At 34.2% G+C, this 19,703-nt stretch overlaps 2 protein-coding genes and 1 non-coding gene across 4 annotated transcripts; 1 reads left to right on the top strand and 2 right to left on the bottom strand.

The window, feature by feature from the left end:
* The first annotated feature begins 610 nt into the window (after window positions 1-610).
* On the top strand, window positions 611-7,270 carry LOC139864913 (histidine kinase 1-like). 2 transcript variants are annotated; one of them, XM_071853479.1, is made up of 14 exons: window positions 611-707; window positions 1,331-1,436; window positions 1,541-1,783; window positions 1,869-2,660; window positions 3,017-3,264; window positions 3,660-3,819; window positions 4,115-4,241; window positions 4,357-4,446; window positions 4,524-4,670; window positions 4,782-4,851; window positions 5,221-5,263; window positions 5,364-5,504; window positions 5,637-6,572; window positions 6,825-7,269. In XM_071853479.1, exons 2-14 carry the CDS (start codon window positions 1,434-1,436, stop codon window positions 7,050-7,052), a joined length of 3,228 nt encoding a protein of 1,075 aa, XP_071709580.1. In that variant the 5' UTR covers window positions 611-707; window positions 1,331-1,433; the 3' UTR covers window positions 7,053-7,269. The 2 variants fall into 2 exon arrangements, with proteins under 2 accessions (XP_071709580.1, XP_071709578.1); XM_071853477.1 differs by lacking the exon at window positions 611-707 and having other exon boundaries at window positions 1,117-1,436; window positions 6,825-7,270.
* A 96-nt stretch (window positions 7,271-7,366) lies between these two features.
* TRNAI-AAU (transfer RNA isoleucine (anticodon AAU)) lies at window positions 7,367-7,440 on the bottom strand. Its single transcript has one exon. It is a non-coding gene; the product is annotated as a tRNA-Ile (tRNA).
* A 1,851-nt stretch (window positions 7,441-9,291) lies between these two features.
* On the bottom strand, window positions 9,292-10,617 carry LOC139863847 (protein ALP1-like). Its single transcript, XM_071852448.1, has one exon. It carries the CDS (start codon window positions 10,615-10,617, stop codon window positions 9,292-9,294), a length of 1,326 nt encoding a protein of 441 aa, XP_071708549.1.
* Between the last annotated feature and the right edge of the window lie 9,086 nt (window positions 10,618-19,703).

A 19,703-nucleotide genomic window follows, 5' to 3' on the forward strand; every position in this document is an offset into this window, starting at 1 on the left:
AAAGTGTCATAATAAAAATGGTAGAATTAAATTTTCATGAGTTCTAAACCCGTGTCTGAAGACCAATTTAGACTCTAAGCATTAGAAATCGCCAATAAATCAACGCTGGTTGTTAACTCGATTAGTAGAGCAATAAATTAGATGTTATAATGATATTGGTAAAAGACTAAAGCCTAAAAGTCAGCCCAAGTGACCCACTCATTCTAGATTAACACATACCTAAAGAAAAAGCTTTGATCTTTATCAAATTGAGATTGAAGATCTAATGCCCCCATGCTTTGTCTACTTCTAGTAGCAATCTAATGACTATTCATGGCTTTTAGGCACAGCTAATTATAACCACCCAGAGTATGATTAGGTGTCATAATTGGACTTACCATTATGCAAATTCTCTAAGTGTTATCACATTCAGATACCGTTCGCACGCCTAAAAAAGATGTGACAAGATGTTGTTCGCCAAATGTGAGTCACACAGCATAAATGATACCATGTTTAGTAGCAGCAATACTCAAACCAACTAAAGATAGTAGATATTAGATATGTCATATTGATTGAATGATGAAAATGGAATTTTTATTCAAAGTAGTTTTCATACACACCTCAAAATGGGTTCCTGATTCTTGTTTCTTACTTCTTAGACCAATAATTTGATTCTTTGTCAGCATATAAAGAAAATTCACAGTGACCCCATTAAAAGGAACCATCAGGTGCTTTCTTTTACTAAAGTTTCGATTTTTCACTTGTAGTATAATTTTATATACTTGAGAAGACATAAAGTTTCGATTTTTACTAAGGATCAACATGTCTGTATGCTATTAGACATTGGTTTTTATTACAGTAGGTACAAAACTGTGTACCAATAATCTGTTACTAAAGTTTAACAGAATATAAAGAATAAAGATTTTAACTTTTGAGTTATAAAACATATCTTGACACTCCATGTGTACTCAACCATTAAAACATATTGGTATGGGAAATGCAATTGAAAAGAGAAGAAAATTGTGGATGAGGAATAAGTGAATAAGAAACCATATGCCCCCACTCTTAATTAGTATTAAATTCTTCTTGAAGCCTTTAAAAAAAATTAAAAATAACAATCTTCAATGGTGGCCTTCCAAAAAGTGGAAGTGGCAACATATTTAAAGTTTCATGGTGTTTTCTTTCTTAGTCTATAATTTTAGAAGAATAACATGACACATAAAGTAAAGAACAAAGACAACTATGTGATCTCTGAATCATCAAACACACCAATGAAACCTTTTCTAAAACATGTTTTCGATAGATTTCATGCCGCTGTTAATTCATGGCAAATATACCATTCGCCTTGCAGACGAAGAAGTTTACACAGAGACGTAGAACAAGAACAACTTCGATGCACAAACACCAACTGTCTCTCCTCGTACTACAGCGTCTTTGTTGCTAGACTTGCCATTATGGTACTGAAATTCAAACAACAACTTCAAATGTTTTCAAGATTGTTTAATTTTAATATATGTTCCCAAAACAATATTAAACTTTAGCTGATTTTGTTTGTTTGCAGGTAATGTTAGCAATTCTTATAGGACTGTTAACACTTCTGACCTGGCATTTTACTAAAGTCTACACAAGAACATCATTAAACGCTTTAGCAAATGGTTTGCGCTATGAGTTATTGCAGCGTCCTGTATTACGTATGTGGAGTATACTAAACTCAACTGTCGAAATAACGACTGCTCAAGTTAAGCTATCGGAATATGTCATCAGAAAGTACAACAAACCCGAAAACCACGCACAGCAAGTTGAGGTTTAAACATTTCGATTTTTTTTTTTTTTCAATTATTGTCTCAAAAATTTAAAAATCTAACATAAACTACACATTTATGTTTCAGTTATATGCAGCGATGAGGGATGTCACATGGGCGTTATTCGCAAGTCATAAAGCTCTAAACTCGATATCAATAAAGTACAATAATGGTTTTGTTCAAGCATTTCATAGAGATCCAAGAGATAACAGTACATATTACATATATTCAGATCTTACAAATTACACAATGGATGGACCGTATGATGTCAACATGACATCACCGCATCAAGGGTGGAACGATCAAACAATACATAGTAACGTGTCAGCAATTTGGTACCGAGAAGCACTTGATCCCGACACAGGTGAAAAAACCGGAAAACAAAAAGCAATACCACCCGACGAACTAATAAATATTGCAGGCATTTCACAAGTACCATATGGTGCACCTTCATGGCATGTAGCTGTAAGTAAATTTACTAAATCGCCCTTGTTGTCAGCTGCTATGCCAGTTCGAGATGCAACTGAGGGAAATATAGTGGCGGTTGTTGGTGTTACAACTGCGCTTTATAGTGTCGGTCAACTTATGAAAGAGCTTGTTGGGTTTCATAGTGGGCATATTTATTTGACTTCTCAAGAAGGTTGGTTGTTGGCTACTTCTTCAACGACGTCGTTATTGAGGAACTCGTCGACTGGACCAAAGCTTATGATGGCTGTTGACTCTCAAGACCCGGTTATACAAAGTGGGGCCAAGTGGCTGCTAAAAGCGTATGGGAACAAACCACCACCGAATCATGAGGTTCATATAGAGAATGCTAAATTATGCAACGAGCGGTATTATATAGATTCGTTTTTCTTGAATTTGAAGAGACTTCCTATGGTACGTTTAATTTCTCCATTCGTCCCAATTTTGATAGTCCCAATTTTGATTGTCCAAAATTAATAGTCAACTTCCATAAATATTTAAGAATAATATAAAAAAAAAAATTTATACCTTTACTTTATGCATGAAAAAAAATATGTATAAAGCTAGTAAGGGGTAAAATTGTAAATTTAAAACGAAGTACAGGGTAATAATGGCTTCTGTGTGTTTTTTTTTTTTTTTTTTTTCTGTGAACTATTAAACTGGGACGGAGGGATTAACTTTTTTCGAGTTATACATGTTAAGTTACGAGTAATATGTATAAATGGGATCTGCAACTTTCTCTTAAATTATCGTTCTGTATACCGATGCAGGTGGGAGTACTGATAATTCCAAGGAAGTATATAATGGGGAAGGTAGACGAGCGAGCTTTTAAGACGTTGATGATACTGATATCTGCATCTGTCTGTATATTAGTTATTGGATGTGTGTGTATTTTTGTATTAACAAATGGAGTGTCGAAAGAAATGAAGCTACGAGCAGAATTAATAAGCCATTTGGATGCTCGAAGGAAAGCAGAGGCGTCCAGTAACTACAAGAGCCAATTTCTAGCAAACATGAGGTGAATATTTATAAATTCTTTTTATTGATATTCATCATGGTAGTAATATTGTAAGAACATATTGTTGAAGGTGCATTTGTTTGCCTCTTAATTGAATGGTTCATCACAGATTGTTAAATCGTTCAACATTCAGTGCGTTTGATTTTGACATTTGAATGACAAATGATGTTGAACTGTTCAACAATTTGTGCTATATCATTCAGAGTTGAGAATTAAATTCAATCAAAACACTTTATTCATTCAGATTTTAAACTATTTAGCCTTCATCTGTTTAATCGAACACACCCGAAGTCATAAATCCTGGACTTTTTGTTTTAGTAAAGATCGTAAGTTTAGAAGATGTGTTGAATATGGACAGTTGTAGATTCATGGTTTTTAATGTTTCTGTTCGACAGTCACGAATTGAGGACACCAATGGCTGCAGTCATAGGATTGTTGGACATTCTTATATCGGACGAATGTCTCACAAACGAGCAATATGAAACAGTTAGTCAAATTCGTAGATGTTCAACAGCTCTCCTTCGGCTTCTCAATAATATTTTGGATATTAGTAAGGTAAGGTTGTTAAATAAATTATAAATATGATATATTTCGTCTAAATACATGGTACCAAAGAAATATAACAGATTATAAATTAACTAAGATATTGCTAATTTGCTAATTAACCAACTATGCACCAAAGGGCTTCTGGCCTTGCGGTATCAAAGGAACTCATCAACCTTGAGGTTGTGAGTTCGAGTCCCGTTGTGGACAAAAATGGTGTGTGTTTGTTGTTCAAAAAAAAAAAAACTATGCTGTAGAAATATGTTTTTCGACAAATTTGTTTACTAGTTCTAATTATACTCTGCAGGTTGAATCAGGAAAGCTGGTTCTGGAAGAAGCAGAGTTTGACCTGGGGCGAGAACTTGAAGGACTAGTCGATATGTTTTCAGTGCAGTGTAAAAATCACAATGTGGAGACCGTGATAGATCTTGCTGGTATTTAACAATTATTACAGCATAACTATTAGTATATCTTATCACTAATTAATAAGGTATTATGTATGAGATTTTCATGCTAAAAAGAATGATTATGCTGTCTGTTTGTGATCAGATGATATGCCAAAGGTAGTTCAAGGGGACTCTGCTAGAGTTGTCCAAATTTTTGCTAATCTAATCAGCAATTCAATCAAATTTACTACATGTAAGTGCAATTTTCTTAAGATAAAATTTTAAAGTTTTATATCAGTTGTTTAATATTAGCAATTGAATGAATTGCAGCAGGATACATTATTCTGAGAGGATGGTGCGAAGATCCACGTTCGTCTACTGATAATGGAAACTTTTCACTTGATCAAAAAACTTTAAGGTCCTGCAAGAAGGAAAATAGAGTTATTCTTTGGTTTGAAGTTGATGATTCTGGCTGTGGTATGGCCTTCAATCAATTTTTGATACATGACCTTTATATTTTCTGTTCTTTTATATTTATTTATTCAACAAAAAAAAACCTTATTTCTTTTATATTTTGAAATTGTATAGGCATTGATCAGAGTAAATGGGAGTCAGTATTCGAAAGCTTTGAACAAGCTGACCCATCAACAACTAGATTGTAAGCAATGTTTCATGTCACATCTTTTTTATAGTGATTTTCACCATCATTTTTGATAAATCCACCACATATATGCATTAATGAATTGTACAGTACAACTCGTTAATGCACATTCTCCTTTTCTATACGATCTCTGTTATTAACGTCCATACCGAGTAGAGACGGATGACTTTCTCGACCCGTGTTGAAAAATCTTTCTCTACACGGAATGAAACGACTTATCTTCTATTCTATTTTAGGATAGAAAAAGGATTGTCAACATGTTACCTCCCTCATACCTCGCATGTGCGTTTGGGATTGAGTATTGTTGTTGTTGTTGTTGTTGTTGTTGTAGTGTACCTGGTTATAAATGTTTGTACATGATTTTAGGCATGGTGGAACCGGACTTGGATTATGCATCGTTAGAACTCTGGTGAGATAAAAGGTTTTTTAAATATTTTATAAATATAATATAACTGCAGACTGTTTTAGCCTAAAAATATTGTTTTCTATTAACGAAACGTCAGTAACAGGTTAACAAAATGGGTGGAGATATTAGAGTTGTGAAGAAAAATGGATCAGGAACCCTAATGCGACTTTATCTTTTACTCGGTACACCATTGGATATTCCACAAGACAACTACAGACTAAAGTATGAAAATCATAATTTGAAGGTTAGCTATTTCTTTAAGGATTTTGCTAACAGACTGTCATTTGCAAAAATCCTTTTTTTAATATATTTTGTTGTTCTGTTATATCATAAAACCAAAAGCAATTTCTAACTCTTACTAAAAACATATTTGCAGGTAGTGCTAGCACTAAATGGAAGTATGGGCAGAATGATGATGTCACAATGGCTATATAAAGCGGGAATGCGTGTATGGAATGCGTCTGAATGGAACGAATTGACACACATACTTCAAGAGCTTTTTATACCAGCACGTTACGCCCAAAATTTGACATATGAATGTTCAAAAGTTGAATCATTAAGCAAACTGGAAATGGAGGTTTCGATTTTCATAATAGTGGTTGATATTGGACTGCTCAATTTAAGCACTGATATATGGAAAGAACAGCTTAATTTCTTGGATACATTTAATAGAAGAGCAAAGTTTGCATGGGTTTTAAATCATGATACTTCGAATTCTATTAAAATGGAGCTTCATAATAGAGGACATTTGTTAATGGTGAACGAACCGTTATACAAAACGAAAATGATTCAGATAATTGAAGCTGCCATTAGAGAAAAAACAATTTCTATGAGGAATTTGGGAAATGATACACATGAACTTGTGGAAATTGATTCTGTACATTCAGATTCCGAGAGTTCAAACGACTCTCAAGTTGAAGAAACACGATGTGCACAATTTAGTTCGCGATATGGAAGTGTAAATAACTGTTTTCTTGAGTTAACTGAAATGTCTTCGAAAAGGAACAAATTGTGCTGGAATGAAACAGTTTCAGTGTCGAAACATAATTCAAATTGCATGGAACTTTCAGAGAAGACGATGAATGGACAGAAGTTTCTAGAAGGAGTACGGATTTTACTTGCGGAAGATACACCGTTACTTCAAAGAGTAGCGACTATAATGCTTGAAAAAATGGGCGCGAGTGTTGTGGTTGTTGGTGACGGTGTGCAGGCAGTTGAAGCGCTACAAATGTTGCGTTTGGAAGATGAATCGAAGATTCAAACACAAATGTGCGATCCTCCACCGTACGATTTGATACTTATGGATTGTCAGGTAATTAACTACGAATATGTAAATCATATAGATTAGAATACATGTGGCATTTTATGGGTTTTGCAAATCTGCAGAACCCATGAAAATGCTACTACGCATTTTTATGTGAAATTCACATAAACTGCAAAAAAACGGTGGAATTTTTGTTAATGCCGCAAACATTTCTTTATTTCAGATGTATATCTATCACCGTTATCGTATAATTTTCATATGTTGGTTTATGTAATATTATTGGTGTATTGGAGATGGCAGATGCCAAAGATGGATGGTTATGAAGCAACTAAAGCGATACGAAGAGCAGAAATGGGAACGAATATGCATATTCCGATTGTTGCATTAACGGCACATGCCATGTCATCTGATGAAGCCAAATGCTTAGAGGTGGGAATGGATGCATATCTAACAAAACCGATAGACTGCAAGCTTATGGTTTCCACTATTTTGTCGTTAACCAAGCAACAATCGAATTCTCGCGTATAAGTGACGGGTGAATTCACAAGATCAAACAACATTTATATAGAAAGTAACTAGATATTGCATTAAAAATATTAGAGTTTTGACGTAACCATATGACAAATGGTGAGTTTAGCTGCTTCTTTTTTGTGGTTAAGTAGTCAATGTTAACGAATAAATGAAGGGGTCACTTGAACCAACGTTTGTATGATTGTATCAATTAAGATATCGTAATCAATTTCTAGTTTCAGTTTGAAGTGTACATGGTGACTTGTGAGGCCAAAAAATAAATCTTGCAGGTTTCGATTAAATCAGGGTGTTTCTGATATTTTTAAAAAATATGGCCCATGCAGGTCTCGAACCTGCGACCTTCGCGTTATTAGCACGACGCTCTAACCAGCTGAGCTAATAGGCCATTTGTTTTCTACATTTAATATCTATCATATAAATAATATAATCGTATAATGATTTAATATCATATATCACTCGAGACACGATACTTTCATCTATTTTTTTGCCTTGACTTACCACGCTTATTAGAAGCCTGAACGAAATGAGTCAAGCCGAGTTTGATAGTGTTTGAGCTCGATTCGAATTATTTGCAGAAATCTCAAGCTCGACTCAGCAAGTCTCAGTTTTTTAACTTAAGTTTAGCTCATGATACATATTAAATGCTCGAGCTCAGCTCGTGAAAAGTTCGCTATGCATCTAATAATTTGGCTCGACTCGTTAAGCAAAACTCGAGCTCATTAAGCAATATTTTAACTCGTTAACTTTTAGAGTAAGCACGTTAAAGAGCATGTTACACGTAAATCACGAGTATATCTACAAAAGTTATACTATATAACATCCTCCAATCTCTAACACTTCAAAATAAAACAACACTCGACCATAAATAGGAATACCGTTGAATCAGGGTGTAGGTTATACTTACCTTAGAAGTTAGAAGTAGCTACTTTTTGACATATAAAAATGGAATGTAAACAAGAGAATTTTTGACCAAACACCTGCATCTACGATCTATATCTTATTTAGACCATTCACAGTGGTGATGGGTGATGGAGGGCGTGATGGAGTGTTTTTGTGGGGTATAGTGCTGATTTGGCAAATGTGATTGCGTGATAGCGTGATGTAGTTTGTAGTGGTGGGCGTGATGGTTATGTGATGAGTTAATTTTAATTTAATTTTTCATTATTATTATTATTATTATTATTATTATTATTATTATTATTATTATTATTATTATTATTAATTATTAAATTTGTTATATTTATTATTATTATTACAAATATAAATCACTCAATTTTTTTTAAACGGCACTTTTATTATCACAAATTCACGGTTACAATTTTTTTAAAACTTAAGATTAAACACAATAACAACGATAATAAAACTAAATAACGATAATACAACACAACATTTAGAAATCATTGAGATCGGGAGAATCCGACGAATAGAATTTGCCATCCGTGTCGTACTGTGACCCGGAGGGTACGTAGTCCTCTTCATCAGACACAATGTTTTCGCTGTCATCTCGGAACTCGATATACAACTTGATGATTTCGTTGTTGGTCACAGCTCGACCCACAAGCATGGTCCAGTCTTCTTCATCTTTAAGAAGACTGGCCGGAACATTTGGTTCCTTGAAGAACCACACTTGTGAGAATGCAAGAGGTATGTCCTCTTTGAGAAAATCAAGTAGTTCAGACAACGGATAACTTCGGACATTCATGCAATACTCCCTCTGTTCAGAATCAACGGTGGAGTAATTCTTGACCTCGCGGTCGAATTCTCCACCATAGTTAACTTGAAGCATAACATTAATTTGAGACATTTTGAACTTATGAAATTTAGAATTAGTAGAGAAGTGTATGAGGTGTGGTCAGTTTACAAATGAAGGGTAGTATTTATAGTGGTAGAATCACCTGTTTGAACGAATCCAAAGTTTGATTTATAAACACATGTTGAATACATAGAATCTCTGCTCAATATTGCTTTATACAGAGAATCTCTGCTCAATATTGCTTTATACAGCTTTATGCAGAGCATCTCTGCTCAATAATGCTTTATGCAGAGCATCTCTGCTCAATATTTCTTTATACAGCTTTATGCAGAGAATCTCTGTTAGGCATCTTTGAACGAATCCAAGATTTAAATTACCAAATATAATGAAAATAAAAATCACACCATTTATTAAAATTCAAGATTACACAATTTATTAAAATTCAAAATATAACAATTTATTAAACATAATACATAATGAAAATTAAGCGTTTAAACTTCTAAAGTTCGGTGGAAGGGCCCAGATGTGTTCAGTGAGATCATTTCGAAGTTGGTCGTGAATGTTTCTATCTCTTATTTCTTGTTCTCTTACTTCACGACTTCTAGATCGATTCCTTACATAGTTAGGATTAGCTTCATCAGTCCTAAGTAATTCTTCCTCTAGCCATGAAATGTTGAAGCCATTATCCTCGACTATCATGTTGTGCAAGAGCACACAACAATACAATATCCGCCTCAACTTGTTGACGGTGTGTGATCGTCCAACCATTTGTAAAATATGGAATCTACCTTGAAGAATACCGAATGTTCTTTCGACATCTTTACGTGCACTTTCTTGAAATCTTTTAAATTTTGCATGTGGCTCGTCGGTTGGGGTCGAATATGCCTTCATCAATATTGACCAATCTAGATAAATACCATCCGTTAAATAATAACCATTTATGTATTCATTTTCATTAGCAGTAAATGGAGCAAATGGTGCATTTCCATTCTTAATGTCATCAAACAACGAAGATTGATTTAAAACATTAACATCGTTGTTTGCACCTGCGGCACCGAAGAATGCATGCCAAATCCATGTATCATATGAAGCAACTGCTTCAAAAACTATGGTCGGATGACCTTGATGGTCACTAGTATATTGCCATTTCCAAGCATTTGGACAATTCTTCCACTTCCAATGCATGCAATCAATGCTTCCAAGCATTCCCTTAAACCCATGTTTTTCTTCGTGCGCGCTATACAAACGAGCTATATCGCTACTCGTTGGTTTCCTCAAATATTCATCAACATATAGTTCTAACACACATTTACAAAAGCTATTGAGATAGAGAATTGATGTACCTTCAGCCATTTGTAAATATTCGTCAAACATGTCCGCTGTTGTACCGTAAGCCAATTGACGCATCGCGGATGTACATTTCTGTATCGTAGTAAAACCTTGTCGACCAAGAGCATCATTTTTTTGTTTAAAATATTCAAAATGAAGTGGTAATGGATCGACATCGTAATTGATTATATCATTCACGATACGCTTAAATAATCTACTACTCATTCTAAAACGTCTCTTAAATCTATTTTCAGGATAAACTGGATTATTTGAGAAATAGTGTTTGTATAGATTATCACCTGCAAGTTCACGATCTCTACGAATATAAATTCGAGTTCGTGGAACACGTACATTGTTTGTAGCCTCTTCTGCTGCAGCCTCTTCAGCGTCTAATTCTTCGGCCAATTCTCGTAAAATCATCAAATCATCTTCATCATCCGAATCCCATAAATCAAAAAGTTTAAACAAAGCTTTTGCCATTGAATTTTTTGTTAAGTGTATAAAGTGATATATTGATAAAATTGTGTGAATAATTAAAATGGGAAGAGTGAGATATATATATATATATATATATATATATATATATATATATATATATATATATATATATATATATATATATATATATATATATATATATAAAGAAAAAAAAAATTCCTGCAATATTCAAACGGCTATATAGCCGTTACATCCACGTGGCTCACTCCCATTCGATATTCGCGTTTTCTTCTCCGGTGATGGAGTCATTGCGCCGAGCAAAAAATCCCTCCATCACGCCGCACAGGGGCGCGATGGAGGCGGGATCAAGGCAAAAATGGTTCGATCACGTTGCGTTGCAAATGGTCTTATGTATCTCTAAAAAAGGTCCCGCAGCCCCTATTATCATTATACAACCTCGTTCTTTTTCCCACAATCACTAATCTTCCTGACTCTTAAAATCGATTTCCCTTTTAATTAAATATATATTATACTAGGTTTTTGGCCCGTACAATGCACGATTTTTGAAAAATCAACTAAAAGATTAGTTTGATTAACTCAGAAAGAAGTTGCGTTGTTAAATTTAGAGGAGACATCTATAAATAAAAATTAGATGAATATGTAACATATATATCTATGAACAATGATCTTTCATCCCACAATTTCATCCTACTAATCCCTATATTATCATGAGATCACATCTGTCTTCCATTAATTATCTCTCCAATCCATTTTTCTTGAATTTTCATGTGTACTTGTATTATTGAGTAGCATTAATGGTAAGTTGAATTAGTAGGTTGATAAATCATTACTCATGTATATAAAATTTAATTAAATGAATAAATTAATTAAAATGGATAATTTCACAAGTTTTCTCAAAAGCTATTTTCATATAAAGATTTTTTAAAGTTTCAACAATATTTCCAATATCATAATTTAGTTCAACTTAGATAGATATAATCAAAATGCACATGATAATTCAATGTATATGTCACTATTATGCTTAAGAAAATACGTATATCACCTAGATGCCGTAAATTTTCAGGATAAAAAAATACTCTAAAAACTCTATATAGAGTAATTTTATTAAATTTACATCTTAATTCGAGTCATGATATTTCAATCTTACTTCTATTTTTTCGTATATTTATACTTTCTTCGTTTGTAAGTTATCAAATGTATACTAATCATATGTAATTCAAGAAGCAGATGATTGATATTCATAACTTATTTTTGTATTAAAATAGATACTTTATTATAAAATGATCAAAATAGATACTTTATTTTACAAATTATCAATATTCATAACTTAGTTTATGTACTAAATTGAAAAATCATAAACTTTCATATCTTCTTCTTTATTAAGTTGCATTATTCTAAACTTAAGTCATAATTAAAATTATATGGTACTTGATCTTAAGTCCGTGCGATAAATAACCGTTTAAAAAATGGATAATGATAAATTCACATGTGTTTTTGATACATCCACTTGTTTAATGCATTAGATATTTGTACTGTACAACTGTTACTACATAATTGAAAGTTAAACTTTTAGTTGAATATTTAATTTTAAACTAAAAGGTGTAAAGTTTAATAATAATTCATATTTGTTTTATAGTATATAGTCTTTACATATATTACTACATATCTTATTAAAATAGTGAAACAAAATATAAAAAATTATTAAATTATATTATTGGTCTTCATTAGCTAATTAACATAAGAATAGTTATATATACGTAGTATATATTAGTATTATATATATTATTTTTTTAAACCTTTCAAATATAATTAAAAACCTTCCAAATATACATAATTAAAAGGTGTTTTGTCTACTGATCAAACCAAAATCGTCTAGTATGAATAGATTTCGGGTTTGAGTGCTTGATTTGGGAAAATAGTAGATCAAATGTTTTAAATAATTGTGCAAATCCCGATTTGGAATCTGGATTCCAAGGGCGTAAAATAATCGATTGAATTAACCTTATCCGATCGGAATCTAATAAGCTAATATCTAAGAGTGAGGATTAATTCCGACGATGATCGGAGCACCGGCTGGAATTGGTTTAACGACTGGAGTGGTGTTACCGCAATTGATTTTGGCAGAGTAACATTAATGCATCCAGTGTTGTCCGAATGAAAGATCTTGTTTACGTATTTATAGATGTCTAGGAGGGAATGATGACGTGACACATGTCCCTTTCATGGTTGTAATGAACTTTGTCAATCCCGAGGGATGACGTGGCACCTGTCCCTTTCGTGGGGAATAACAGATCCTAACGAACTTCCCTAGATTTGCGGACTGACGTGGCACGCAACTTGATTGCATGCTTACTCCGTCGTTAGGTAATCATTCCAGGATGAAGTGTCTGCTCCGGGACAGTGCACTTACTCCGGGATAGTGTGCTTGTCCCGAGAGAATATCTTCGTGCCGTGATGGAACGCCATGTAGGTCCTGACGGTAGGTTGGTTCCGGTTAAGGCATCACGGTGCTCCCAGTCTAGCTGGGAAGGTTTCGCTTTCCACTTTGTTCCAAGTGTTTCTTCACGGTTATAGTTATGATGGCTGGCTGCACGACACCGGTTATGTGCATGTCATCTGGGTTTTCGGTCTTGCCGTTGGTCCGGCGTGGTAAAGTTTTCGGGATAACACCAGACGGATGTTGGGAAAAGAAGTCCGTATCCCGGTACGCGCAGTACCGGGTAAGATTTTTGCCGGGATACTTGCCTATTTTGAGACGGATCATTATGCGTATCATTATCTACTAACTTGAAACGTCATCAATTTTTAAAATAGAGATTAAAGAAGCATGTCACGTAAGATGTTTAAAATCTTGTTATATATGTTGGTGCATAATCCCGAGTTCTATGATGTAATAAGTTCTATTTGTATTATCGTTTACATTTCAGTCGTGTATCAACATTGTCATTGATATTGTGTGTTTGAATTGTTTAAGCAATGACGTAAAATGGTTCAAGCTGTTTGGTTGGCAGCTCAGACCGACGACTGATGGTAGAGACCATCGGTCGAGGGACTATCACCATCGGCAGTAGGTCAGAGACCACCAGCCGATGGTCACTGTAACTTTATATATATACGGGTGTTGGGTTTCATTGTTAGGTTACACACCTTACACACCCTAGCCATCGTTTTTCGCTGTTACTATTGTCCCAGACCATACCCCAACCAAATACACTTATCTAGGCGACGATTCTATCAATATTTCATTGGTTAGATTGATACCAAAGTGAAACTAGTATTCGATTCACTCTAGGTTATTGTTTTCCGCCTTTAATCTAGATACAACGTTTAATCTAAGGTCCAAGATCGTTTACAAAGTGGTATCAGAGCTGAGGCTTGCTGATATAAATGTTTTTAAGTCGAATTAAGTGTTTTTGTATTAGGATTTTTGGTCTAAACGGGTTTTTTGAGTAAAAGTTGAGATTTTTACGTTTAAATCTTGTGTTTTTGTGTTTATTATTGTTACTGGGTGTTTTTCTGAAGTTTCACCGGCTTTGTTTAAGTCTAGAACGTCAAAATCGATCAAAATTGAAGTTTTTATCGAAAATCCTAGCTTTTTCTGCCCAGAATTCGTAAGAACTACCCTCGGTCGATCGTCTCTGACCATCGACCGTTCGTCCTGACCCTCGACCGTTCGTCATACACAATCGACCGAGCGTCTCTTATTGAACCGGAGGAAGGTCTTTCATAACATAGAATCGTTTGTCTTTACCATCGGCCGTTCGTCTCTTGACCATCGACCGATCGTCCCCTATCATCGGCCGATAGTATCTTCCATCGACCGACGGTCATAATTCTTAGATTCAGTTACAAAGTCTACACCATCGGCTGTTAGTCATAGAACTCCGAACGATTGTCATAGACCTCCCACCGATCGTCACAGACCTCCGACCGATTGTCTTGTCCTTCGGCCGATCCTCTTTTGAGATAGAATCTTATAATTATATTTAATTAATCTTAATCAATCTTAATCAGTTAAAATGCCTGACACAAACGAACATGTGATGAATGAATACAGTGCATTAGTTATTGCACCTGGACTACAAAAACTATTACTGAATGAAAGTGAATCTGGTTCTTCGAATAAAGTACCTAGACTTGACAATCTTAAGAACTTCTTGGACTGGAAAGTTAGGTTTGTTATTTACTTAAACGGTGTCGATTCTCGACTTTGGGAATGTATTGAGAATCCGTATGTATGGCCATGCGGAGTAGATGGTGAACCCAAAGAAACTTCACAGTTTAGTCCCACAGAGCGTGAAGAGTACAATCTTGAGTGTAGATGTTATGCTCAGCTAACCCAAGCTTTGTCAAAGGAGATTTTTCAGCAATTTAAGAACCGAAATAAAACATCGTATACTATCTGGTTGGCTCTTCAATCAGCAACAGAAGGTACAACTACTTATCGTGCGACTAAGGGTAAGGTTTTGAAGGATGAATGGAGGGTGTTTGCAGCTCTCCCATCAGAATCTCTTGGACAGACTTTGGAGAGATATCGATTATTGGTTGCAGAGATGGCAGATTATGGGATTGAGGTGCCTGATGAAAAGGCAGTAAGGGTGTTGAAAGATGGTCTTCCAGAAAAGTGGGATCATGAGATAGAAAAGATTCAGAACAGGTACAGTTCGTCAGGTCGTCCATTGACACTAACAGCTTTTACTTCGAAGTTGATGGAGAAGGACATTCAGGATGAAGCAAAGAGAAAGAGACTTGGTTCTGTAGCTGCTGCTGCATCAACTTTAGCTTCATCTTCTGGTACTCATGCTCCACTACAGACAGCATACATATCAGCCAATGCTTCACAAATGTCTGCACCATCGTCTCAGTCTGGCTACTTTAATGCTAAATTACAAGCTCAAAATTCAACAATTAAGATGATTGAAGATTCTCCGATTCAACAGACTCAGACTCAGACTCAGACTCAGACTCCTGTGTTTCAAACTGAGAATATCAAGAAGAGATCTCGTAAATCTATTCAGGAAGATATGGCATTGGCAGCTATTTTTGTTAACTCATACAATGATATGATTGGTAGACAAGTGCTTAATAGTCATCTTGAAAATGAAGACTATAATCAGATTGATGAGGATGAGCTTGAGAGAATGGATATACTCTACTGTATGGGTAGCATTGTGAGACATGCTAGAAAGTACTTGAAGAGAACAGGATAAAGATCGTTGAGTTTAAATCGAGATTCAAAGTTTGGTTTTGATATGTCAAAGGTTAGGTGCTACAATTGTGATGAATATGGTCACTTTAAGAAAACTTGCACGAGACCACCCAAACCTGGTTTTCATGATCCTTTTCACCAGACAACCATCTCAGTTACACCACAACATGTAATTGTAGAGAAAGAATCTTCGGGTTCTGTTCAATCTAAGGCTTTGACTACAACGTATGCGGATGAAGTATGTGACTGGTCCATCTCGGTAGATACACAGAAAGCTAACATTGTGTTTGTAGGTAAAAGCGAAGCAGAAATTGAAGAGGAAAGAATTGTTCGAAAAAATGCAGGTTGTACTGGTAAGGATAATCCGAATTGCACATGCTATGTGTGCAAATGTGATGCTAGGTTGAAGAGAGCAGAAGAGCTTATGAAATTTTGCTTCAGGAAGAGGATTAAAGATAGGTTGTATGATAAGTTTCGCAAAGCTAAGGACTTATCAGATCTTGAGTTTACTACTGACTCGTCTGATGAAGAAGAAGGGATGAGTTGTCATGTTGGTACTTGGTTCAGAAAAGAGCTGGAACATTTGCTCAACTGTGATCTTAAGAGTGGTGATGAGAAGATTGTTACTGTTCAGAGTCCAGTTTGTTCAGATCAAGGTGAGGGTAAAGGAGGTTATGAGGCTGATTACTCGGATAGTACGAGCTCAGAGTCAGAATCAGAATCGAATGCAGATTCTCAAGTTGGAAGAAATGACTATGCATTCATGGCTAACACATCCGGTAATGATAAGGTATGTAATGACTCAATCTCTAATTGTTCTAAATGCATTGGTTATGAACAGGAAATTGAGAGGCTTGAATGTGTTATCACTAAGCTTAATGAGATATCTGTTATATGTGAGATTTGTCCTAAGCTTAGAATTGACCTTAAGAACCTAAGTTTGGAGAATCAGACTAATAAAAAGAACTATGATGATGCGCTTTTCTACCTTAATAAACAGAAAGACTATGTTGATGTGATTAAGTCTTTAGAAAATCAGGTAGGTCACTTAAAATCAACTGTTATAGATGATGGAAAAGTGATTACTATGTATTTGGGACAAATAGAGACTCTTAAGGCAGAAATGGATTCATTTAAGTTGAAATACGAGTCTGAGAAAGCTAGGATTGACAATTGGCAGAGGATGTCTTATGTGAAACAGACTTTGAATCCTCCTAAACAGCAGGGTTTAGGTTATAACTAGGTTGCCCTGCCACTTTTGGGTGAATATATTAACAAACCGGTTGAGAAAAGTAAGGGTCCAGTTGTAGAACCAGGATATGGTAAGCCTAAGGAAACACCTGTTGAGAGTTCTGGTAAGGTAGCTGAGTCAAAGAAACCTTTAGATGTTGTCTATGAAACAGAGTCAGATACTGATATCGACACTGAGAAAGACAGCAAACCTTTTAAGCTTGTCACTAAACCAGTTACCATTCTGAAAAATCTTGCTAATGCTAGTAAAATGACTGAAAGTCAAAAGGCTCAGTCTAAGAGCACTGTGACTCCCAAACAGAATAAGAAGAAGAACACTCAGGGAGTGTCACCTAAGTTTGTCAGTAAGGGAAGGATAGACGAAACAGGTCCTAAGGTAGAACAACCACCAACAGGTGCGAGTTCCAATTCTGGTAATCTGTCCAAGTATGTTCCGCTTGGTCGTCGACAGACTGTTAAGCAACAAGTCTCGTCAACCCCTATGACTAGACAACGTACTGAACCACCTAGGAGATAGTTTTCACCAATTAGACGCAAATTGTTTAACTCTCATGATGTTGATAATGTTAACTGCTTCAATTGTGGAAGGTTGGGATACAGGGCTATGAATTGTAGACCCATTCGACAGACACCCAGAAGGAAGGTTGATCTTAGTCCAAATTGTTCCTTTAATAGGAGATCACCTTCACCAGTGCTTAATTCTTCTTCTGTGAAAACAAATGATAAAAGGGCTTTTCAAACTAATATTTACTATAGAAAACCATTACCGAATAACACAGTTTGGAAACCTAAATCAGAAGTTAAGGATGTTCAAAATCCTGACGGTCCTTCTGGATCTAAAGGACAATGGGTGGAGTTGCCAGTTGTTGGTGTTGATGGGAAACCCACTGCCATTAGGGCATGGGTGTCATACCCCGTCCAAAATCTTCCTGAACGAACACAATAACATATGGTACCATCGCGATGAACTGACTTCTATATGCCTTGAACGACTCTAAGTAATATCTTTAAAATGAGCAAATGCACAGCGGAAGGTTTCTTTCATACCTGAGAATAAACATGCTTTAAAGTGTCAACCAAAAGGTTGGTGAGTTCATAGGTTTATCATAAAATAATAAAATTCATCATTTTGATAGACCACAAAATTTAAATCCTGCATGGTACAAATGGGCCCGAATCCTATACCCACCTGTAATGTACATGCGATATCTTTTAAATACAGTACACTTTTCTCGTGTACGAAATCATCTCTCATAAATCTTAGTAACCGTACACATATCTCGTGCACAAAAATAACATACACATAACCTGTGTATAAAATCATTCTCTCGATACATAACATTCATATCAATTGGTGGCAATTATCATGTCCACATAAATCAATGGTGGCAATTATCATGTCCACATAATTCAATGGTGGCAATTATCATGTCCACATAATTCAACAATAATCCGCAGAACTTCTGTCTGCATAATAATTCATTCGAGGAATGTTTTGCTTGTGTCTATCTCGTCAAACATTTATAAAAGCATTTCATATATTCGCAGTTCAAAATATATTTCAAAAGCATTTAATAAAGCAGTTGTAAAAACAGCGCATGTATTCTCAGTCCCAAAAATGTAATGAGTAAAAAGGAATCAAATGAACTCACCTAATATATTTTGTAGTAAAAATACATATGACTATATTGAACAATGCAGGGTTGGCCTCGGATTCATGAACCTATATCAATTATATATATATATATATTAAAACATATAATGAAAATCAAATAATTCCATCTATTAATTATATAGTATTTGTATATTTAATGTTGTAGTTTATATATAATTTGTATTAAACTCTAATATATTCATATCTTAAATTGCATGTTATATATATATAGATATTTATTTTGCATATACATAATAGAAATGTTAATATTTTTAATATAAAATTATAGATGTTATTAATATAATTTTAGTATAAGTATATTTTTATATACAAAATATTTATTTGTTATTATGATATATTAATAATGAAAATGAAATTTTAAATAAAAAGGTAGTTTTACTAATAGTATTAGTTATAATAATAATATAAATAAAAAAATGATACTTTTGAATGATACTTTTGATAATACTAATAATGTTAATAAAAGTGTTAATTTTTAAAAAAAAATCGTTTAATAATAATAATATTAATACTAAAAATAATAATTATGATAGTATTAAAAATGATAATAATAATTCTAATAATAATAATAATAATAATAATAATAATAATAATAATAATAATAATAATAATAATAATAATAATAATAATATCAATAATCCAATTTATACCAGCAATCATAGTCATCATCATATCAACATCGTTCTATAACATTATCATCGTTCTACATTATTTTTATTAATCTTAATAATCATAACCAACTTTTATATCATCAATTATATCGTAAACCCTATTCTTACTACTTTATTCTTAAATTATAATTTTATTCATGAGTCCTACTGATAATCATACTTATAAACATAATATGTGCATGTGTGTTACGTTTTTATCTATTTTACTCAAGACATTTTTTGTACATCAAATCAAGATCTTTTATTGATCAAATAAGTTTGTCTAAGTTACCATGTTTGTAGCTAATACATGCTAGTAATA

Source organism: Rutidosis leptorrhynchoides, chromosome 8 (genome assembly GCF_046630445.1).
Source record: "Rutidosis leptorrhynchoides isolate AG116_Rl617_1_P2 chromosome 8, CSIRO_AGI_Rlap_v1, whole genome shotgun sequence".
Lineage (NCBI taxonomy): Eukaryota > Viridiplantae > Streptophyta > Magnoliopsida > Asterales > Asteraceae > Rutidosis > Rutidosis leptorrhynchoides.